Source organism: Ambystoma mexicanum, chromosome 9, assembly GCF_040938575.1.
Source record: "Ambystoma mexicanum isolate Mex_15411 chromosome 9, UKY_AmexF1_1, whole genome shotgun sequence".
In the NCBI taxonomy this organism is placed as follows: domain Eukaryota; kingdom Metazoa; phylum Chordata; class Amphibia; order Caudata; family Ambystomatidae; genus Ambystoma; species Ambystoma mexicanum.
This window is the reverse complement of record NC_090931.1, coordinates 135,379,697-135,399,445: the sequence shown is the minus strand read 5'-3', so window position 1 is coordinate 135,399,445 and position 19,749 is coordinate 135,379,697. Positions and strand designations below refer to the sequence as shown.

Below are 19,749 nucleotides of genomic sequence, written 5' to 3'. Positions count from 1 at the left end.
TCCAACCAACTGTCTGAGATTCTGGAAACAACATTAGAGGGAACACCCCTGCACATGTTCGATGAATCCAACAACTCTACACGAATGCACACCAACACAATATATTCATACACCTAACAGCCATCCGCAACTTTGGATCCCTTATGGATACAACAAACAAATGCACACGACCACAACCCACACACATAATTGCACAAACCCGAGACACAGAGTCCTACCCATACGGTTACAATACACAGAGCCTCGCTAACAAACTTCCACATGCAAAATAACATTCACAGACACCAGTTCCTGCCGGTTCTGAACCTATCCTATAATCCTACCCCCACTAACATGCCCAGCCTTCCTCTCTTGCAGAGCTGCGTGAGCACCTGGAGACTGCCCTTGGGTGGTAGCCGTGTTGTCAGGTTTCCTTAATTACTGTCATCAGGTTTCCTTTCATTACTGTTAGGTTCCCTTTAATTATTTCCCTTTATTTCTGTGCGGGTTTGGCCTTGACCTTTCTATACAGATTCCTGGCTCTGGCCCAAGGCAAGATGGAGTTTTACAATAGAAGCCTTGATTGGCTAGAGAGAACTGCAGGACAACAATGAACGTTCTAAACTGTCACTCTCTGCCTTTCATCTTCGTAACCCCAGCTGAGAGGACGTGTCTGTAGCTGCTCCTGCTGAAGTCTTGGGCCTAGTGGATTTGAACTTTCAAATCCTGGCAGTCAAGCGGCTACTTATGCGGGTTGTTCAGGAGAAGAATTCAGGTTTGCAGGAGAGTTTCTGGAAGTTCTTTTGGCGAAGAAACAATTCTTAAGCTGAGTGACTTTATTTGGATATGTAAATCTTTGCTCAGATTCATTAGAAACTTTAGGAGATTGTAAATGAAAATTCAAAAGAAGAACTGATGTTACTCTGTTTATTGTTCAACGTTTAATTTTTAAACGCACGCGAGCAATGTTAGACTGTTACGTGTTATCGTAGCGCAAGCGCGCGAGCATGAGAAAAGACTGCTACGTGAAAACTACAGCGCGTGAATTCATTGCGCATGTACGCATGAGTGAGAAAAGACTACTACGTGATTTCTACACCGCGTGTGTTCCAGCGCGAGTGTTCAAAGCGTGTGTGTTCATTGCGCGTGTAGTTATAGCGTGAGTACGCATGCGCGAGAAAAGACTGCTACGTGATTTATATAGCGCGTGTATTCCAGCGCGAGTGTTCAAAGCGCGTGTGTTCATTGCGCGTGTAGTCATAGCGTGAGCACGCGAGTGCGAGAAAAGACAGCTACGTGATTTCTATAGCGCGTGTGTTCATAGCGCGGGTGTTTATAGTGCATGTACGCGAGAGTAAGAAAAGACTGCTACGTGACTTTTTCAGCGTGTGTTTTCTTAGCGCGTGTGTTCCTCAGCGCATGTTTTTTCTCCGGCGCATGTTTTCTTCAACGCGTGTTTTGCGCGGGTACATTTTGCACGTGTGCGCGAAAAGGTTTCAACAGATTTTGGAAACGTTTGCAAGTTCTTCAAGAGACTATGAACTTTATTTATTAAGAAGAAAGAACAGGATTCATCTAAGTCTTCTTAACTGGAACATTTAACAGTTTATAAGGCAAGAATCAAGGTTCTTAAGAGTTCAATAATCAAAGGAGTTGCTGTTATTTTCAAGACTTTCAAAGCAACAAGAAAGGTAGAAAGATTTTGTCAGCTATCACTCCAATCTTCTCTAAGATCTTAAAAGAGAAGAACCAGGTATGATTCTTTACATTTTAGTTAAGGATATAAAGTTTTCATAATTTAAAGGTAGCAAAGTAATTTGAGGATTCTGTATGTTCTTATGTATTAACTGCAGGTTCCACATCAGCTAGTCAGAACGTCGCCAGCCTGGTGTTTCTTATGTTATCCACTTCCTCCTTTTCCCTTTAGGGTGTAGTTAACAGAGCCGAGAATTATCTGGTTCTGAGGATTACACTTCAGGGGGATCGTCGGGGGTTCAGCAGCTTCCGCGGACACAGGATAACTCTCAGCCTGACAGGTGTGCAGTATAAATCAACATAACATAACTGTTTCCCCTTCCAGGACTATGAGCTGCTAGGCGAAACCCCAGAATAGTGGTGGGCCTATTCATTCAGAGTAGCAGGAGAGAGAAGAGGAGCCCATATGCAAATCTGCTTGCAATGAGGGACTTGTGGGCTTAAGCAACCCACTAACCTTGTTTCTCCTGTTTTTGTTGGACCCTACAATAAATCCTTGAAGCTGCAACCAATCATCCGAGTCTGCATCCTCTGTCAATCTCACAATCGGTGGTAGGGGTGGGATTTATAAAGCAATGGAAGTCCTCATAAAAGCCTTAACCGATGGCCAACAGCAGTTACCGCAGCTCATACAGGTGCTGACCAAGCAAGCAGTAGCAGACCGCCAAGCATTCCAGCCAGCCATACAGATGCAGGGGAACTTGCACATTACAAGACAATTCACAAAAGACGCTGCTACCACTCACGGACGTCATAACGGCAAGGGATCCGTTGGGGATACCCTCTTCAGTGTTACAGAAATACCAAGAAGGAGAAAAGCCTGCGTTTTTTCTTATAAGCTCAGAAAGAATTGCTTGCAGCACCGAATGGCCACCAGAGAGGTGGTGACAGTGTGTAGAGGCCCTGTTGTCGGGTGCCATGCAAGGAGCCTACGAGGCAGCGAATCCTAATGGCGATAACCCATACGCTGAAATAAAACAGATTGGGGCTGGATGAAGAAGCCTACCGGAAGACGTTTTGGGACACTCGACTAACCGTGAGAAACCTCTTTGACAGATGTACTACAGAGCCAAGGACTTGGCTGAGAAATGGTTAAAACCATTCACCTCTACAATACCAGACGTACTCAAGAAATTAGTGTTGCAGAAGTTCCTAGAAGCACTACAACAGCCCGGACCAGAGGTGGGTTAAAACAGCATCAATATTCCCTCGGCCTAACAAAAGGTTGGATGTAGTAAAGCCCCTTCCCAAGGTCTCCCAAGCAGGAGAGGCCAAATGGGGGAACAAGGTACTCAGACCTGGGTAGCCAGCAAACCCCTATAACCCCACAAGGGAGTGACTCTTCGATACTACCTAAAATGCTGTCTTTATTAGGAAGTATAGCCCGAGAAAGGGTAGTGCATGGAGAAAACCCCATCAGGTAGAAGGGTCCGTGGGTCAAGTACAGGCAGGGGCTGCTCTACAGATACTACTGAGGCGTAGATGGAGCAGATAAAGAGCAGCTGTTGGTTCCAAGGACGCATTGAAACCTAATATTGCAACTGGCCCACACTCACCCTTGTGAGGGATATATTGTGTCCATGAAGACCCAGCAAAATATCCTAAAACGGTTTTAATGGCCCAGAATTCCTGAAGAAGTAGCCAAGTACTGCAGGGAGTGTCCCCGTGTGCCAGCTAACCAGTGGAGAAATGCTGATACAGGCCTGCTACAGAAAATGCCTCTGATAACAGTACCCTTCTGTTAGGACAGTTTTTCTGAAGTCCAACTAAGGGCTTAGTAAAACCATTCAACTGAGGCACTACAAGACTCCAGTCTAGTATAAGGCTGTACCACTGAAATGCAGGGTACCATAGACAGAGCAGCCAGGCTTATCTTAGGAGGGAGAGAGGGCTGTACAATCATTACAAAAGAATGGTAATACAATTGGTCCAAACAAAAACTGAAACACTATGTATTCTAAAAATAAATGTTTTCTTTTTTTAAATAAAAGTAGGCCCAGATCAATCTCGAGGGGAATAGGTATTATTACATTATATGTAACCACCATTTTTAAAACACCACACTATGCTTGAAGGTGCACAGTCCAAAGCATATAACCTTATTTGGAACACCAAACAGTAGTTCTAGGAAAGTCAAAACCAATAGTTACTTTTGGATTACTTACAGTAATACAGAGTAGTAGACACAAACAGTTTTACTGTGACGCTGAGCAAGAAATCACATAGTAAGTCAACTGGACAATATACTTTTCTGAATAGTTGAACACTTATTCTAGGAACAGTAAAACACCTACAACTCTGATTCAGCATAACACACTTATTCTAGGGGAGTTGGACCTTGGAGTGTAATATTCAATTACAGTTGCTTTACAGTTCACATACTAAGGGAAGCAATAACTTGTTAACTTATTTTGGGATGGCACACAGCTATGCAAGGCAAGTAACACCTCTATATACCTTTGTAAGGAACTACCAGCAACCTAAACGGTAAGTATGACCTATGCAGACTTATTCTGGACAGGCCAACACCAAATCAGGGGAGGCAAGACCCAATTGGGGACACTCGTACAATTATCCCAACAGGAATACTAAAGTAATAAAGTAAATAACAAACAGCATTACTTTTAGGAAGAGAGGAGCCCAGTTCACAGGTGAGTAAGTTAACCTAGAGTGGCAAGAGAGTTTCTAAGGAAAGCAAGACTTTGAGAATACTTATTTAAGAAGGCACACATCTTATTCAAGGTAAGTAAATGCTATATATACACACTTTTCAGAATGGCAGAACATATCTAATTTAAGTACAACTATTTGTAACTACTCACTGAGAGTTTACAGTTACAAACTAACTCATTAAGTAAACTTTTCAACACTTGTTTTTCTTTTAAAGGCAGACCCTTTAAATTATCTAGCCCTTCCCAATTCTAATACACAAGTTCTCTCAATGGAAGAAGGGGGACCCTAGTGGTCTAGGAGCCAGCAGTAGGCAGGGTGAGATAAAGCTCTATTGTAGGCAAAGTCAGGGTTCCTAAGGAAGACTGGGCAAACAAGTAAGTAGTTCACTTTGAAAGTTAGTTAGGGTCCAGGGACTTCAGAGACGACACAGTAGAAGATTCCTGCAGTGGGCCTGGGTGAACGGGACGAGAGACCACACAATCACAGTAGCACCCCAAGGATACACAGGAATTACAAGAAACTGAAGGTAAGTAAAAGCCCCAGCCAACACAGTAACGCAGCGCAGAAGAAGTGTTTCAACAGGAAGACTTCAGGGTATGCATCCAAAAACCTGGTTGATGGATTCCTTTGTCTAGAAGTCGGAATACAGGACTTTGGAAGGGCCTTTGCAGCAGCGATCACGGAAGAAGGCTCGAGGCAAGATTTTCCTTGGGCTGGATGCAGCTCTGACCCCTTTTCAGGAGCACAGAAGAAGACAGAATATCACTGGTCGGATTCTCGTCGTTTGCAAGGTTCAGCAGTCTGGTGAGGGGACTTGTTCTACTCAATGCACATCTCTGGACGTCCTGCAGGATGCCCAAGTAGTTTCAGCAAGATTCGGAAGACCATGCACCACACAATGGCTCAAGGTCCCAGGGTTTTGGGGTATTGCAGCACAACGTGGGATGGATCAAAATGCAGGCCTTCTTGAGTCTAGTGGGTCTCACCAGGCTCTGGGTCGGGGTCGTCGTTTGCGGAGTCCCCATGTCTATTGGAAGGAAGGGTAACAGCAGGCTCCAGTTACACAACAGGGTCTGTGGTCGCTGGAAATCGTCTCAGCCTCGTTTCCTTCATCATCCTCTACGGCTCCAGTAGTCAACTTCCTCTTCAGCTTCCAGGATCAAACTTTTATGCTGGAACCCAGCCAATCAAACAGCCATGCAACATTCAAACTTGGGGGGGTTGGCAGTCCTTTCAGGAAGACAAAGAGCTGCAGAGTTTTGGACTCCTCCCTTGCTTCCTGCCTTCAAAGACACTTTGGATCCTGTGCAGGGAATCCACAGGATTCACGCCGAAGATAAAAATACACAAAGAAATTTCCCACCCTGGAGGTCAGGGGAGGAACAAGAAAGCACAAGGAACACTAAAATGGCAGAAAAAGAAGACAAGGGCCATTTTGCTAAAATTAGCACCCATGGGTGCTTTTACCGGGGCTGTGGAAACAGCCCGTGGTAAAGGTGCACCGAATTAGTTAAAAGGTTCACTGCCACCAGCCATTGAAGGTAAGTTTGACCTTGTAACAAATGTTACATTTAAAATGAGAAAGGGGATACCCAGTATCCCCCCCAGCACTCCACATAAGGTGGGGTTGCTGGTCTGACCTAATAAAATGTAAAAGGGATCCAAAGATCAGGTCTACCCTTGGGAACTGTAGTTCTCACAAGGTTACCCAGAGCAAGTTAAAAGGTGAGTCCCAAGGGCAATCCAGCAAAAATAGGCAGTATGTGCCAAAAGTTGTCAAAGAGGATACAATTAAAAAGGCACTATGTGGAGTCTTAAAAATAACACCAACATAAAGAGTAAATGACTGAGTGTGGAAAAAGGTTCCCACTCACTGGGATATATGGAAAAATTATCCACCACTAAAGCAAAAGGTTCTGGGGTTGACAAAGGTCAGAAAGATTTATCATTGTTATGAAAATCTTATCTAACACCTTCGAACGTGTAGGGTTGTCAGCATTAAAATAAATAGGGTTTGAGATAAAGTTCTTGGCTTCCTCCAGCTCTTGGCTTGTAATCGGCTTCCCCTTCCCCAAGTTCAAAACAGTTCACCAACTATCGGGGTTCCCTTCCCTAAGAGTTAAAAACATCTGTCTTTTCAAAACACCACCTTTCCTTGGGACACTTCCCAGCTTTCTTGTCATCAGTAATTTTCACTGGTTCACAAAGATAAGTCTGTTTCTTGACTTCAAAATCACATAAGTGGCTGTTGCAAAACACAACTTCTTTATGGATACTTTCATAGGCCTTTTCCAAAAAGGGGCCACTCGGTCTAGGCGCAGTTGTCAGACCACACGTTCCACCCATTACAGGTCACACAACCGATACCCCTTCTTATCTGCTTTTCATCAACAACTGTCCACTGCTTTACTTTGTCAGTGAAGCTTGTCCCTTTCATCAGTATCACACTTTTCCAACACTTTACTGTGGCTTTGTTGGCCAGCAAGCCCTTTGGTACACCTTCAGTATTCTTCTGGCTCTTGCCAATACAGGTTTTCCCTTAATCTGCAGTTCCTTGAACTCTCTCAGTTTTGCCCAATACTTGGTTTCTTCCCTCACACCCTTTTTTGTATTTTCTTGGCTTTGCCACACTTGTGTCTGAAGCCATTCATTCTGTGGTATCTGCTACTTGCACCACCTTGCTTTAATTCTATTCACAAGTACTCATAACTTACTTTTGCTCAGCCGGCATTCAAAAGTGCTTAAGATGTCTTTCAATTTGTTCGGTATTCAAAAGTATCAGTTTAAGCTTTCAAAAGAGCTAGTAACTTTCAGTTTGTTTGATTTTCTAAAGCACTTATTTCTGCATTCAAAAGTGCTTTCAACCATTTGCAGTTAATTTGATATTCAAGAGTGTGTGTTTCATGCTCCAAGAGCGTCCTGGCTGGAGTATTTCCCTATTTTCGCTCACCGGCTCCTCGCGGCAGCTCCCTTCAGCTTCCCTCTGCTCCTCGCACTGCTTTCCGGCTTCCTGTGACTGCGTTCTCCCTTTGCAGAGGCAATAGAGAGCACTGCTCGCTCTCCTGGCTCTTGCGGCAGTTGGAGTGCTTTGGCGCTCCACAGCTCCTACTGCGTGCACTCCGCAAGGAGGGCTTGCATGGTTTCCAAACCCTCTTGCGGCCAGCTTCTGCCACGGTGTCCCTCTCGCCTGCTCAACCCAGCTCTCATGTCTCCCTCTCCTCTTTCTCCAGCCAGTTTCTCTCCAGCCCACTTCTGTGTTCCCCTTCTTGCTGTGCGGCAAGGCTTTTTATACTTATTGGAAGTGACAACATTTGTGTGTCATTCAGTTCTATTGCTGGACCATAATGAAAATTCATTAGATGAACATGCCTGGCTGTTCCATCGGTACAACTCCATGGCCATCTTCTTTGTCCTAGTACCAGAGTGGTGTTTGGGGATATCTGAATCAAAGGAAGTGTGCATAACTTGGTGTTGATTCTTCCTCGTCTTGGTACTTGACTGATATGTGTCTGTATTAACACTATAAGACTGATATGTGTTTACCTCACCCAAATCAGGATGTTTCCTCAGAGTTGGTCACTTCCTCGTCCCAGCGTTGAAGTGGTGTTTTTGGGAGACATTTTGGAGGGAGGAAAAGGGCAAGGGCCAACAGTAGCCTACAAAGGCTAGACGAATAGAAGGTTAATTCTGGAATGGGGCTAACATGTCCCAGCTAAGGACATCCTCTCCCCACTCCCCAAGTTCCCTCCACCCAGGTGATCCTCCCTCACATAACCAACCCCAGAGTCGGGATCCAAAAGCAATGGCCTTTCCCTGGCCACCTGAGAAGAGGTTCCTGGGGGAAAAGAAGTGAGGACACTCTCAGGTTCCTCACAATGGCAAGACTTGTTATGGGATGGACATATTTTTACCTGCGTAAATGTATTTAAAAATAACGCAACAGAAAGCATTTCTTGATAGCAGCAATTCACTTGCTTACTTGAGCAATGCAAAAGGTTCAGTTACCAGTGCATTTACTCTTCGAAAAATGAAACCATTCATCCCGCCGCAGAACTTCCGAACCGTAGTACAGGCCCTTGTGGCATCGCACATAGATGGGGAAATGCTCTCCCGACAGGGCTCCCAGCTGCTCACTTGACTCCCCTAAAAGCAGTCCACCATGCTGCAGCACGTCTTATTACAGGAGCAGGGAAATTTGACCGAATTGCCCCCATTCTACGCAAACTATATTGGCTTCCACTCCAAGCCTGTCCAAAACTGCATGCATCATCTACAAAGCAGTCACGAGTAGCATACCAGTGTACTTGGTGGCTAAACTCCACATATCTGGTGGCACGCACTCCTCGCACAGCAAATCGACCAAATGACTTGGATCACAACTCGTTGGCAAAGGGAGGACCGGCAAATCTCTCAAAACATTACTCTTTCATCAACACCTGACCAAGGACTAATTCCAATGGATGCACAGACCTCACAGTACTGCCCTACTTTTAAAATATGGCAGCCCAAATGGTGGCTACCTATGCTGTTTATAATGCTCCGCTGCTCTCAAGCTAGATCAGCGCTTTAAACAATAAAAATAAAATAAATGAAAATAATGTTTGCCGGATAGAAGTGTCGGCAAAATGATGTGAACGAAGAGACCTGACATGAAAAGCATAGCATGTCAGAAGGAGGTAGCGTGATTGGCCATAACTCCTGATCATTTGCTCTGCTGTCCTCTTGCTTAAACCCACAAATAACCCAGTTGAATGTCAGCATTTTCTCAAGGTAGCGCCTGGTAGAGACCTCTGTGCCTTCCATCTGCTACTTCCCCAAGAGGGGAGGCGGCTCAAAAAGGGACAACCTCTGACATACTCAGTCACAAACATAATCTAAGACCATCATTTTTCATCACCCCATTAATCCGCATCCTACTGCTTCCGCCAACCAAGTTGAAACTGAGAAAGTGTGCAAACAAGAGGGAAAATGTGACTGGACAAAAGGGATTAGCAGTGACAGAACAGGACAGTAGTGCATTAACTCTGTTTTAGAATCAGCGAGGTGTGTGCACATAACCCTCAATGAAGGAACTGTCTTTGCACGTCCTATGATTGCAGCCAGACACCTTTCTGTTGCTGGCTCTTGCACAGACCAGATCGACATGACTGAAGCACATCCCTGGCCATCATACACAATACCTCTACCACACACATTGCACCCAGGAACCCTTCCTGAATAATTCTTCTGGCAGGATAGCTGAACCTTATCCTGTTCCGCTCTCAACGCTATTCTTAGCTAACCTGGTTCCCCTTAGTTGCAGAAACAGGAATGCAGTCACAAGACTGCTGTGCATCCCTGTCCTATAAGAACAATATCTAACATAACTCATGTTGGACACACTAGCATTCACCCGGGTTCTGAGAGGCAAGTCTGCTGGACAAGGGCCAGCAATGTGTGGTGTCACTATTTTACAGCCTAGGAAATGTCAAGATTCAGGCTCTCTACTCAGATATCATTTTGGAAATGGATGCTTACATTTGTTGCCTCCTGTTGACAGTCCACCATTTCAAAGTATAGTCCTTAAATAGCATATAAAACCTCAAACAAAAAGAACGAATCCAGCAATGTTCTCAAATGGTGACCTACGTGTAGGTTTTTCCCTTCTTTCTTCTCTGCTGAATTCTGTTGAGTATGTCGTCTGGAAACAGTGTGCAAACTGGAAAGCAAAACAAAAAAAGGCAAACGTGTTAAAACTAGGCAAAACTCTACACATTTTACACCAACACTCTGAAAAATGTAATCAAACAACACTATGGTAACTGTGTGATGTACTCCCATGTTGGAGGCTGGGTGATGGGAATAGGGGGGGTGGTCATGGGGCAAGGGAAGGTCAGCTCCCTGATGCAGGCTCTAGTGGAGCTACACAGTGGATCCCTCAGGCAATCCAATCCATCCATGCAACATGGGAGGCAACACCTGATTTCAGAAGCCCTACCTGTTGAGATGCATCTGGACTATTCGCACCTTCTCCCCAGAGGGGCGCCACCCCCTTTCAGGCTAGGCAGGTAAGCCCACTCAGCAAGGCCCTCCCTAGGAGTCTGGGAAAGTGAGACCTCACTGGGAGTGACTCCCCTCTTAGGGGCAACTCCCATTCCTATGAGGTACTCCCCATCAAGAATACATTGTCTGCATATATGGGAATCAAAAAGGACTGATGTTATTTCTGTTTTGGATTCAAATAGCTGTGACATTACTTCAATGGCTTCAGGTAATACTGGATTCCCCCTGAACCCAACAGTCAAAGGGGAACGATACACACCCCTTTCACTATTGTCAAAAAACATAAAAAGACAAAGAACCTTGAATGGAGGAGAGAGAATCGTATAGGCGAGCCTCTGAGGGGGGAGACGTCCTGCAGGAGCAGAGCCACGATAGATCGTGGAGGCAGCAGTAGCATGGTGAACGAGTGGTTCGCTAGCAAGACACTAGAAGGCTGGCATCCTGAGCGGCTATAAAGCCGGAGCTGCGAACAAGATGGGAGGTGGTAAAGAAACAGTCTTGCCTAGTGGCACGACCACACCAGAGCTGTGGTGGCCCTGGGGCCCTTTAACCGTCACCGAGACCAGACCACTATGAAAGTATTGGATCACCGACCTCGGCATAAGAAGTGTGCAGACAGCTGGGCAGAAAAGGGGACGCTGGCGCTCCCATGAAAGTAACACTGGAGAGAGGAGCATGCAGCTGTGTCCCTGATTATTGGAAAAGCCAAAAGGGTTACGGGAGCCTAAGACACCGAACGCCTGAACACGGGTGGATGCCCAACAGACATTCCGCTGAATGAAATATATAAGAAGGCCAGAGGACTTTGGGGAGCCCTAGAGAACTAAGTGACATTGACATAGGAGGCTCTGGAAGCCTAAGGGTTTACGGGAGCCTGAGAGTCCTGAACGCTGAACATGGGTAGACGACCAACTGATGTCCCGCTGCATCAAATACACCAGAGGGCTTTGGTGGGCCCTAGAGAAATAAGGGACATTAACATACGAGGCTGGGGAAACCTAAAGGGTACCGGAAGCCCAAGAAACCCGAATGCTGAACAAGGGCAGGTGCCCAACAGAGATCCCACTACATATCAGAGGGTCAGGCGGCTTTGAAGAGCCCTAGAGAAAACAAGTGACATTTATATATGGGGCTGAAGAAGCCAAAATGGTTATGGGAGCCTGAGAAACCAGAGTATGGGACGCAGACTTGCACCCAAGAGAAGCCCAGATGAGGTAAGCACATCAAACGGCAAGAGGGCTTCGGAGAGCCCTAGAAATACTAAACATAGGGTGAAAGACTGGGGCCAGAGAACCTGGAGGATTCCACTGGCCAGCCCCTAAAAGAAGAACACTATCAAATAGAAGAGAAAGAATGATGGAATCGCAAAACAAATCCCATTTTCACCCTTTAAAGAACAGCCGTAGCCTATTTTTGTTACGCAGATAGCAAGAAGGTTTTGGACGGAGGACTACATTAATTTGACATTTTAACCAGCACCCTTAGTTTAGTTTGTATGGTACGGAATTGCCCTCATTGCAATAAAGCTAGATTGGCGTTTTTCTCTTTATTGAAATAAAACCTTTTGAACATGCTAAGACCTAGTCTGAATTCTTCTGGTTCACCACATAAGCCAGAGTGTGCCAGCCTCAAAGCTCCTCAAACTTGCCAGGACAAAGGCGCTATATAAAACACAATAAATACAAATACAAATGAAAGTCTGTCAACTAACTGGCAGCTAGGAAAAGAAATGGGAGACATATAATCCATCAGAACCTTGTGGAAGATGTGGCTTCATGTTCTAAGAGCGTCTATGATCCTCCTTCATTTCCATAAAAAATCAGTGTAGGCTCTGCCCACTCCCGCAGTTAAGTGGTTAAGAACAGGGACTCACTTGCCCGTTCATGCACAAACCACTAGTACTGCTCAGGGAGACACAGTCACTCAGCCCTAATGGGGAATAAGACGTTTTTTTTAATAGCAGACTAGCTCCCTGCTGTCATGCTAAAAACAAGAAAGGCTGCCTTTGACAACAAGGAACATGCTCTTAGATAACACGCGGCAGGCAGCCTGTGTGTCCGTGGCACCACTCCCGCATGTCTCTGCGAGCCAAACAATATTAAGCATTGAAATTGAAATAAAATGAAATGAAATTAATTGTAATGACATTCATTGTATGTTTACATATATTTGAAAAGTTGTTATGCAACTAAACAAATGAATAAAAAAAATAAAGGGGAGCACTTGGTTTGCGTAGAGACTGCCCAAGCTTCCACATGCAGCTGCTTGTAAATTAGGTTTGATGAAGGCAACTCCGAGTTGGAGGGTCAAGGGTTACCTGGGAAGGAGAAGGACGAACACAAACTCCAACAGAGCAAATCAACAGAGAGATGCAGAAAGAGTGAAACAAGGATGAGATTCCCCGCGTTGAAACTGACAATCACAAGGCCACATGAATGAACACACAAGAATCGCCACATGACTGAACACACAAGAATCGATCTCAGCTGTTTATTTCATAGTCCAGCCACGGGTCACCCAGTCACAATGCTCGTCCAACAGGAACCATGCAACCATGCAGGAACCATGCAATCCTGATGTCAGTGGCCCAGCCCGCTTGGTAATGGAAAGGAGCATGTGGCTGGGAATGGTTTGGACATTTGGAAGTCTGGAGGTTGCGAGGTAATTAGCTTGTGAGTGTGTGTTAGAGAGGCGAGGATAGGAGGTGTATATATGTATTGCTAAGAGGCCAGTGCAGGAAGAATGGAAGGTTGAAAATGGGAGGGATTCTTCAGAGTCCTTTACCAATATCAGTGGGTTAATAAAACAAGATAAAGCATTGCTCATTTTCCTTGCATCCAACCATGTTCCTCAAGACTGAATGGTTTCTCCATCAGTTGCAGAGTCTCTTCAAGCAGCTGTATGTGCAGCCGCAGTATCTCTTTCGGGGTGAGAGTAATCCATGAGTTGTCAGTGTCTGCTGCTGATGCCATTTTTCAACTCTGAGGCTCCCGTTCTTCTAGTTTTAGATTCCTCTCCCCGTGTCCATAGCTACTACTCTTCAGTCCTCCCATCTCCTTTACCTGTCTTGGGTCGACTTGGCCTTATCATACCTTTCTGCACTTTTTAGCTTAGGGGTTAGCCGCCTCCTCGGCTGTTGGTACTACCACTCTCACAACCACTTCGTCTGACTGGGGTTGGATGCTTTTATAGTGCACTCGATCCTCCAGAGGTATCCTCCCTTTCCTCTCCTTCCCCCAGAAGCTCACTGTCTCTAGAGCCCTGGTTCTCTCGAAGCTGGACTACTGTAACAGCCTCTATCTAAATCTTCCTGCCTCTACTCTCCGCCCTTTGCAACTCATCCAGAACAGGACTGCGAGACTTGTCCTTGGCCTCAAGCCCAGGGACCGTATCTCTCCAGGACTGAAATCACTACACTGGCTCCCAGTGGCAGCGAGGATTAAGTTCAAAACCCTCTGCATTGCCCACAAGGCCTTCTGAGGCCTTGGGCCAAAATACCTTCAACTCTCTCTTCCTAAATATCTTCCTTCTCGAGCTCTTCGCTCATCCACCTCCAACTCCCTCAGGGTCAGCCGCTTCTCCAAGCAACGAGTTGGGGGTAGATCTCTCTCCGCAGCAGGGGCCTCCCTCTGGAACAGCCTTCCTGCCTCCCTGAAACTTGAGGAGAACCATCTCCGGTTCCGGAAGCACCTCAAAACCTTCCTCTTTGCCTCCGCTTTCTCTCCCTCTCTCCCCTGCTAAAATCAGCAAACCTGCACTGAATCTGCAACTGGGCCACTCACCGATCTCGGTCCTTGGCCCAGCCACTCTTCCCTGCACAGCCTACCTGCACTACGGGACTGTCTCTGTATCCTACAGCCCCTCCTCCCGGCACTTACCTTGCACTTGCCACCAGCTGGCCCTATTATTTATCTTGTATTCTACTAACCATGTACTGCACTTTCCCCTCTCCCCTTGCCCTTGCCCTTTTCCCTTTCCCCTCTACCCTTGCACTTGCGTGATCTGAATGACACCTGGCCTAGTAGGATCGTTGTCTGTCTCCCCCTGTCCCCCCCGCGCCTCGTTGCGCATTGAAACACTTGTGTATAGGCGCGTTACAAATGCCATATCATATCCCCATGTGTGGGTCTCCCAGTGAGGGTCTGCACCTGTGGTTGGTAATTTGGTGAGGGCTTCAAATGGCAGTCCTCCCTGCGTGCACCGGGGGTGCTTTGGGTTGAAGCTGCTGGTCCAAGGTTACGTTTGGCCTCTCTGCCATTTTGGATTTCACTCTCTACCGAACTTCCCGGGTGCTGCCTGTGTCATGCCATGCTCTTTGGCATCTCCAGCATTTGTTTTACTGAATTGGAACACATTGGTTAAGCTTTGAACATATTTAACTGTTGGAGTTCTTTGATGTGCAGAAGGAGGTGGCAACAGTGTCTAAAAAAACTCTTGTTCCTACCATCAAGTGAAGAGTAAACTTGTCCCTTGAAGGGAAAGCTTCCTTTGCCCACATTAGGAATGTGGGTCTACTCAGAGAGATTCAGCATCTCTCAGTTGGGGGGCAGGGCGGGGTGTATTAAGATTACTCTGCGGGGTCCTCCGAGGAGATTTGGTAGGGGCAGAGCTGTCAGGCCTAGGTTGCCCAGTGGACCAAGAGAGTGTGGCGGTTCTAGCCTCCAAGGGCTGGCCTGAGGCAGGTTGCTACGATTGTCCCCTGCCCCAGATTACATTTCTACACATTCAGATGTAAACTGTCACAGATCACCTCAAGGACACACCAACTCTCAAAGAGAGTTGAAGGGGGTTTATTGGTTTTATAGTCAAGGAGATCTCCAAGGGCTGTCCCTCTCTCTTTTCTAAAGACAGGTGTTCCCTCTATAGCTTAGGTGTCCCTCATCGAGGATGGTCACTAGAGATTGGTAACCCTTACTATATTAAATCTGTCTTGTCTAAGAGTGATGGCTAAAGGCAGAACACCTTTACTATTCAAGTCTTGCTCAGGGAACAATCTAGATGGACCCTGTTCTAAATCCCCAAGATGACTTGGGCTTTGTATTAGGTGCCTTTGAGACACTCGGGCCCCACTTGGTCTTAACCCTTACATGTCTGACTATTCCTTTCACTCTATGTAGTTGTCCCTCTCCCTTGTCTCTTGTGCTCCTCCATCCTACTCCACCCAGTCTTTTCTCCCTTTCCCTGACAGTTCCTCTTCTGTCCCTCCAATGTTCCTCTCTCTACGTCTACCTCGACCGCCCGATCTTACTCATTGCTACTCTCTCCTCCCTACATCTATTACTCTCCCCTCCCTGCTACTTCCATCTCCACACTGCCAATACTCCCCTCTCCACAACACAAGTATTCCCTGTTCCACACTAATACTACTCTCCTCTGCACACAACTCATACTCAACCCATACCTTCTCCCTCAATCACCCTCCTTTCACTTCAACAGTCACCTTTATTTCACACTCTACTATCCCACTAATACTCTCATCACTCACACACCATTTATGCCCACTCAATCTGCAGTACCACTCTCTTCCACCAACCAATACCTCACATTGCACATCCCTCCAAAATGTCTCCTCCACGCTCAGTCCTTCCTCTGCATGGTCTCTTGCTCCTCTATTGACCCCTCCTGTTTCCTGCCCTGCTTTTCCCCCTCCACTGTTCCCCTATTGGCTATCTTTCTCTGCTGGTTCCCCAGGCCAACCACTGACTGCCTTTTCCCGGGAAGGTGTTACAATCAGCAAAACATTCAAAAGGAGTCTTAAGCCCTGCCCCTTTTCCGTATGTGTCTTCACTGGTCTCCTGCAATGATGGCCTGTGTGAGAAACCTGAGAGAGTCCTCACTTCTGTCCCCCCCAACTCCCCTGCCCAACATCCTCTGCTCAGGTAGCCAGGGAAAGGCCATCGCTTTTGGATCCCAAAACTGGGGGTGGATATGCAAGGGAGGATCGCCTAGGTGGAGCAGATTTGCAGAGCAGGGAGAGGACGTCCTTGGGCGAGAAATAGTATTCCCCATTCCCTTTTCACAATGAACCTTCAGTCCCAGCAGCTTTTATAGGTTACTGACAGCGCTTCCCCTTTCTTGCCTTTCAAAATGACCCTCAGAAATGCCATTATTATACTGGGATGCGGAAGGGATCAATTCAGAGGACACCTCCTTATTTTGGCAGGTTAAACACACATCAGCCTCCTCTGATTATCTCAGAGAAATATCAGATCAATGCCAAAACAAGGAAGAAACAACAGGGAGTTATGCATACTTCCATTCGTTCACACGACTTTGGTATTGAGATGAGGAAGAGGACTGTAGAGGAATACCATTGCAATAGCCAGGCATGTACAGCTAATAGGCTTAACTATGGTCAAGCAACTGAAGACAAGGACTTGCACCTGCAACCATTTAACAGGCCCCAGGTCCATAAAAGGAGAGACCGCCACAGAGAAGGGAGAAACCTGCCTGGAGAACAGGATGTGGCAGAGAGGGCGATTGCGGGAAGGACGCTGTCTGCAGCACAAGGGTAAACAATATTTGGGCCCGAGCGGGCCATTAGAGGGTCAAGATACCAGCAGCACCCCTTGCCTTGTGACCACAACCAGAGCTGTGGGACACTAAAGGCTCCCAAGCACCGCAGGCCGCTTCTACGAAGGCAGAGCCGAGCTACGCGCAACAAGCAGAAAGGTTTCGAAGGCAGCGAATGCTGCTCGCTGGGCCACCGAGTAGCACAAGGGGAGGAAAAAGAAGATGCCTGGAGGAGCGGCCGCATACCAGTGAGTGTAGAGAAGGGAATACTCAGACTGGAGTACTCAACGGGCTTCGAGCAGGCATATGTTAATGCTGAACGAACTGAAAACTATGACCATTGGTTTTGGAAACCAAATTGAGGGTTTATGACTGCCGAACAAGCTGCAAAGTATTACTGCTACTTTTAAGAGTGCAACAAGTAATACTGCATACGGAACTAAAGAAAAGATATGAGCATATTAAAATACAGAACGAGTGATAAAAGCAAGTGATGAACACTTATGAACTGTGAGAAACCTGAAGGTGCCTCACCCGCTAGTCATCCGGATGGCAAAGACACGGCCATCGCTATTGGATCCAGTTCCTGGGGGTGGACCAGTGCGGGAGGATCACCTGGATGAGGGGGGGGGTCTTCTGGGAGTGGGACACCAAAGGGTGGGACACAGTATTCCCTTCCTCATAACACCTTTTCCCCATCCTACCAGGTAGGATACCTAGAAACTCAACCCCCACAATTCCCCTTTTCCAACACAAACACTTTCTCACAGACAGTTCATCGTGAGTGACAATGGACTGACACCAGAGCCACTGACACCTGACATGTCCCAACACAAGATTCAGGCAGAGTCAGGCTATTACTGATAATTACACACACCTGACTTCATCACACTTCCCCACACGGATACAAGGCGGTGCACACTCTGAGCAAGGCAAAACGCATGAGGAAGCAGCAATTTGGGAATGGCAGTTTAAACCGAGGAGAAAGGTGGCGAGATTGGAGAGGACGACAAGGAGGGAAATGTCATTGCCCTTTTCAATACAGAACCACAACTTTAAAGAAGCCTCAAAGAAAAGAAACTTAAGACCAGGGATTGCAGCTGATGAACGGTGTAGCATGTGTAAAAGGTACACAGGGCTCTCCCGCATTGACAGTCAAGGCAGGGACAAGTGATTGCCACCATGGTACTGTCCTTGACTCCGACAGCAAAGCAACTCCAACAAGTTCAGCACAGCCGGTGAGTTGGAGAAACTGAGAGCAGACCGGACTGTGTTGTGCTCAAGGTTGTAAGCGGCAACATTGTATGAAGAGACAGAACCTGTATGCAATTTAACTTTAAGATGGAATTGGGTACCAAATAAAGAGTGGTCCAGCGCCACTTGGGTGCTCACTTGAAGGTCTATGTTTGGTGCCCCTCCGCCCCCGAGCAGGGAAGAATTAATGAACTGTGAAATCAAAGTGGTCCTGCAGTGGGTTACATCGAATCCTGTGCACATTGGCAAGTCTTCGAATTATCTGTAAACTGAGCCCAGTTGAAGGGGACTAAAATGTAGAGAAGGAATCAGAGCCTGGAAGAATGGGATCCAGGGGTGAACAGTAACACACCAGTGAAGATTGTTGTGGCAAATGTGAACCCGACTGAGGGATGCCTAAAAATTGAAGTTGGTCTCTACCCAACTGAGGGAGGCTAACAGTGAAAGAAGGATCAGAGCCCAGGGCAGGGGGATCCAGGGCGAAGAGTAAATCACCTGACGTGAATATTGAAAAAGGACATTTCTTTGCTGTTTATGGTGCATCAGGTCCTCTGAGGCAAGAGACTTTGCACAAAAGAGACTTGGGCAGAGAAGGCCCTGATGTTGGTGAAAGGAACTGCAACCTTGTGCCAAGAGAAGCCCAGGAGTGTGCTGTGCTGAAGTGACCCGCCTTGTCCCTACTAAAAACATGGGGAAGGGAGGCCAACTGCACAAACATCCTGACTTATTTTGTGAACATTATCCCACACTATTTTGCAGCATAGCAGTAAGGATTGGCAATAGTTTTTTAAAAAAAATATAGACCCTTTTTATTTGACTAGACTCCACTAGGAGTGTATTATTATTATTAGATGGTCATAGCTTGCTCCCATATTAGATTTAGTTTTAGATGGCCATTTTTCACACCCCTGATAAAGTTTAATAAACACCCTCGAACGGTGATCACTTGTGTCTGTCTTACTTTGATAACATGCCTTCCTTACAGAACAAAGTGAAAGGTGAGTGATAGAAAACACGTTGTGGCAAAGCCAAGGGACTGCTGTGGGGAATTAGACATGAATGTTGACTAATGACACAGATTCCGAGAGAGTTAACCTGTGTTGGTAACAGAGCTCTAAGAGCAGAGAAACATAACAAAAATGCCACAGGTTGTCAGTTGTGTGACTTGTAATGGGTGGACGGTGTGGTCCGACAACTGTGCCTTGTAAGGAAGGCATGGTATCAAAGCAAGACAGACACAAGTGATCACAGTTCAAGGGTGGTTATTAAACTGTAAAAATGGGTGAGATAAACATCTAACCTAATCCTAAATCTAAGATGGGAGAAAACTATGACCATCAAATAATAATAATACAGTCCTAGTGAAGTCTAGTCAAATAAAAAGGGCCTATACTAAGAAAAACCTATTGCCAGTCCTTACCTCTAAATACAAAATAGTGTGGGATAATGTTTGCAAAGAAAGAAACAAGTGTTCTCAAAAGGATAAGTCAGGATGTTATAGCCAGGGTCTCCCTTCCCCACGTTTGAAGGACG

General features: G+C 46.3%; 1 protein-coding gene across 1 annotated transcript in view; it reads right to left on the bottom strand.

The window, feature by feature from the left end:
- CFAP68 (cilia and flagella associated protein 68) overlaps nt 1–19,749 on the bottom strand; it is a 139,598-nt gene that overhangs the window by 51,991 nt on the left and 67,858 nt on the right. Inside the window, exon 3 of the mRNA XM_069614308.1 lies at nt 10,036–10,105. Coding sequence (XP_069470409.1) covers nt 10,036–10,105 — 70 coding nt within the window. The remainder of the gene's footprint in view (nt 1–10,035; nt 10,106–19,749) is intronic.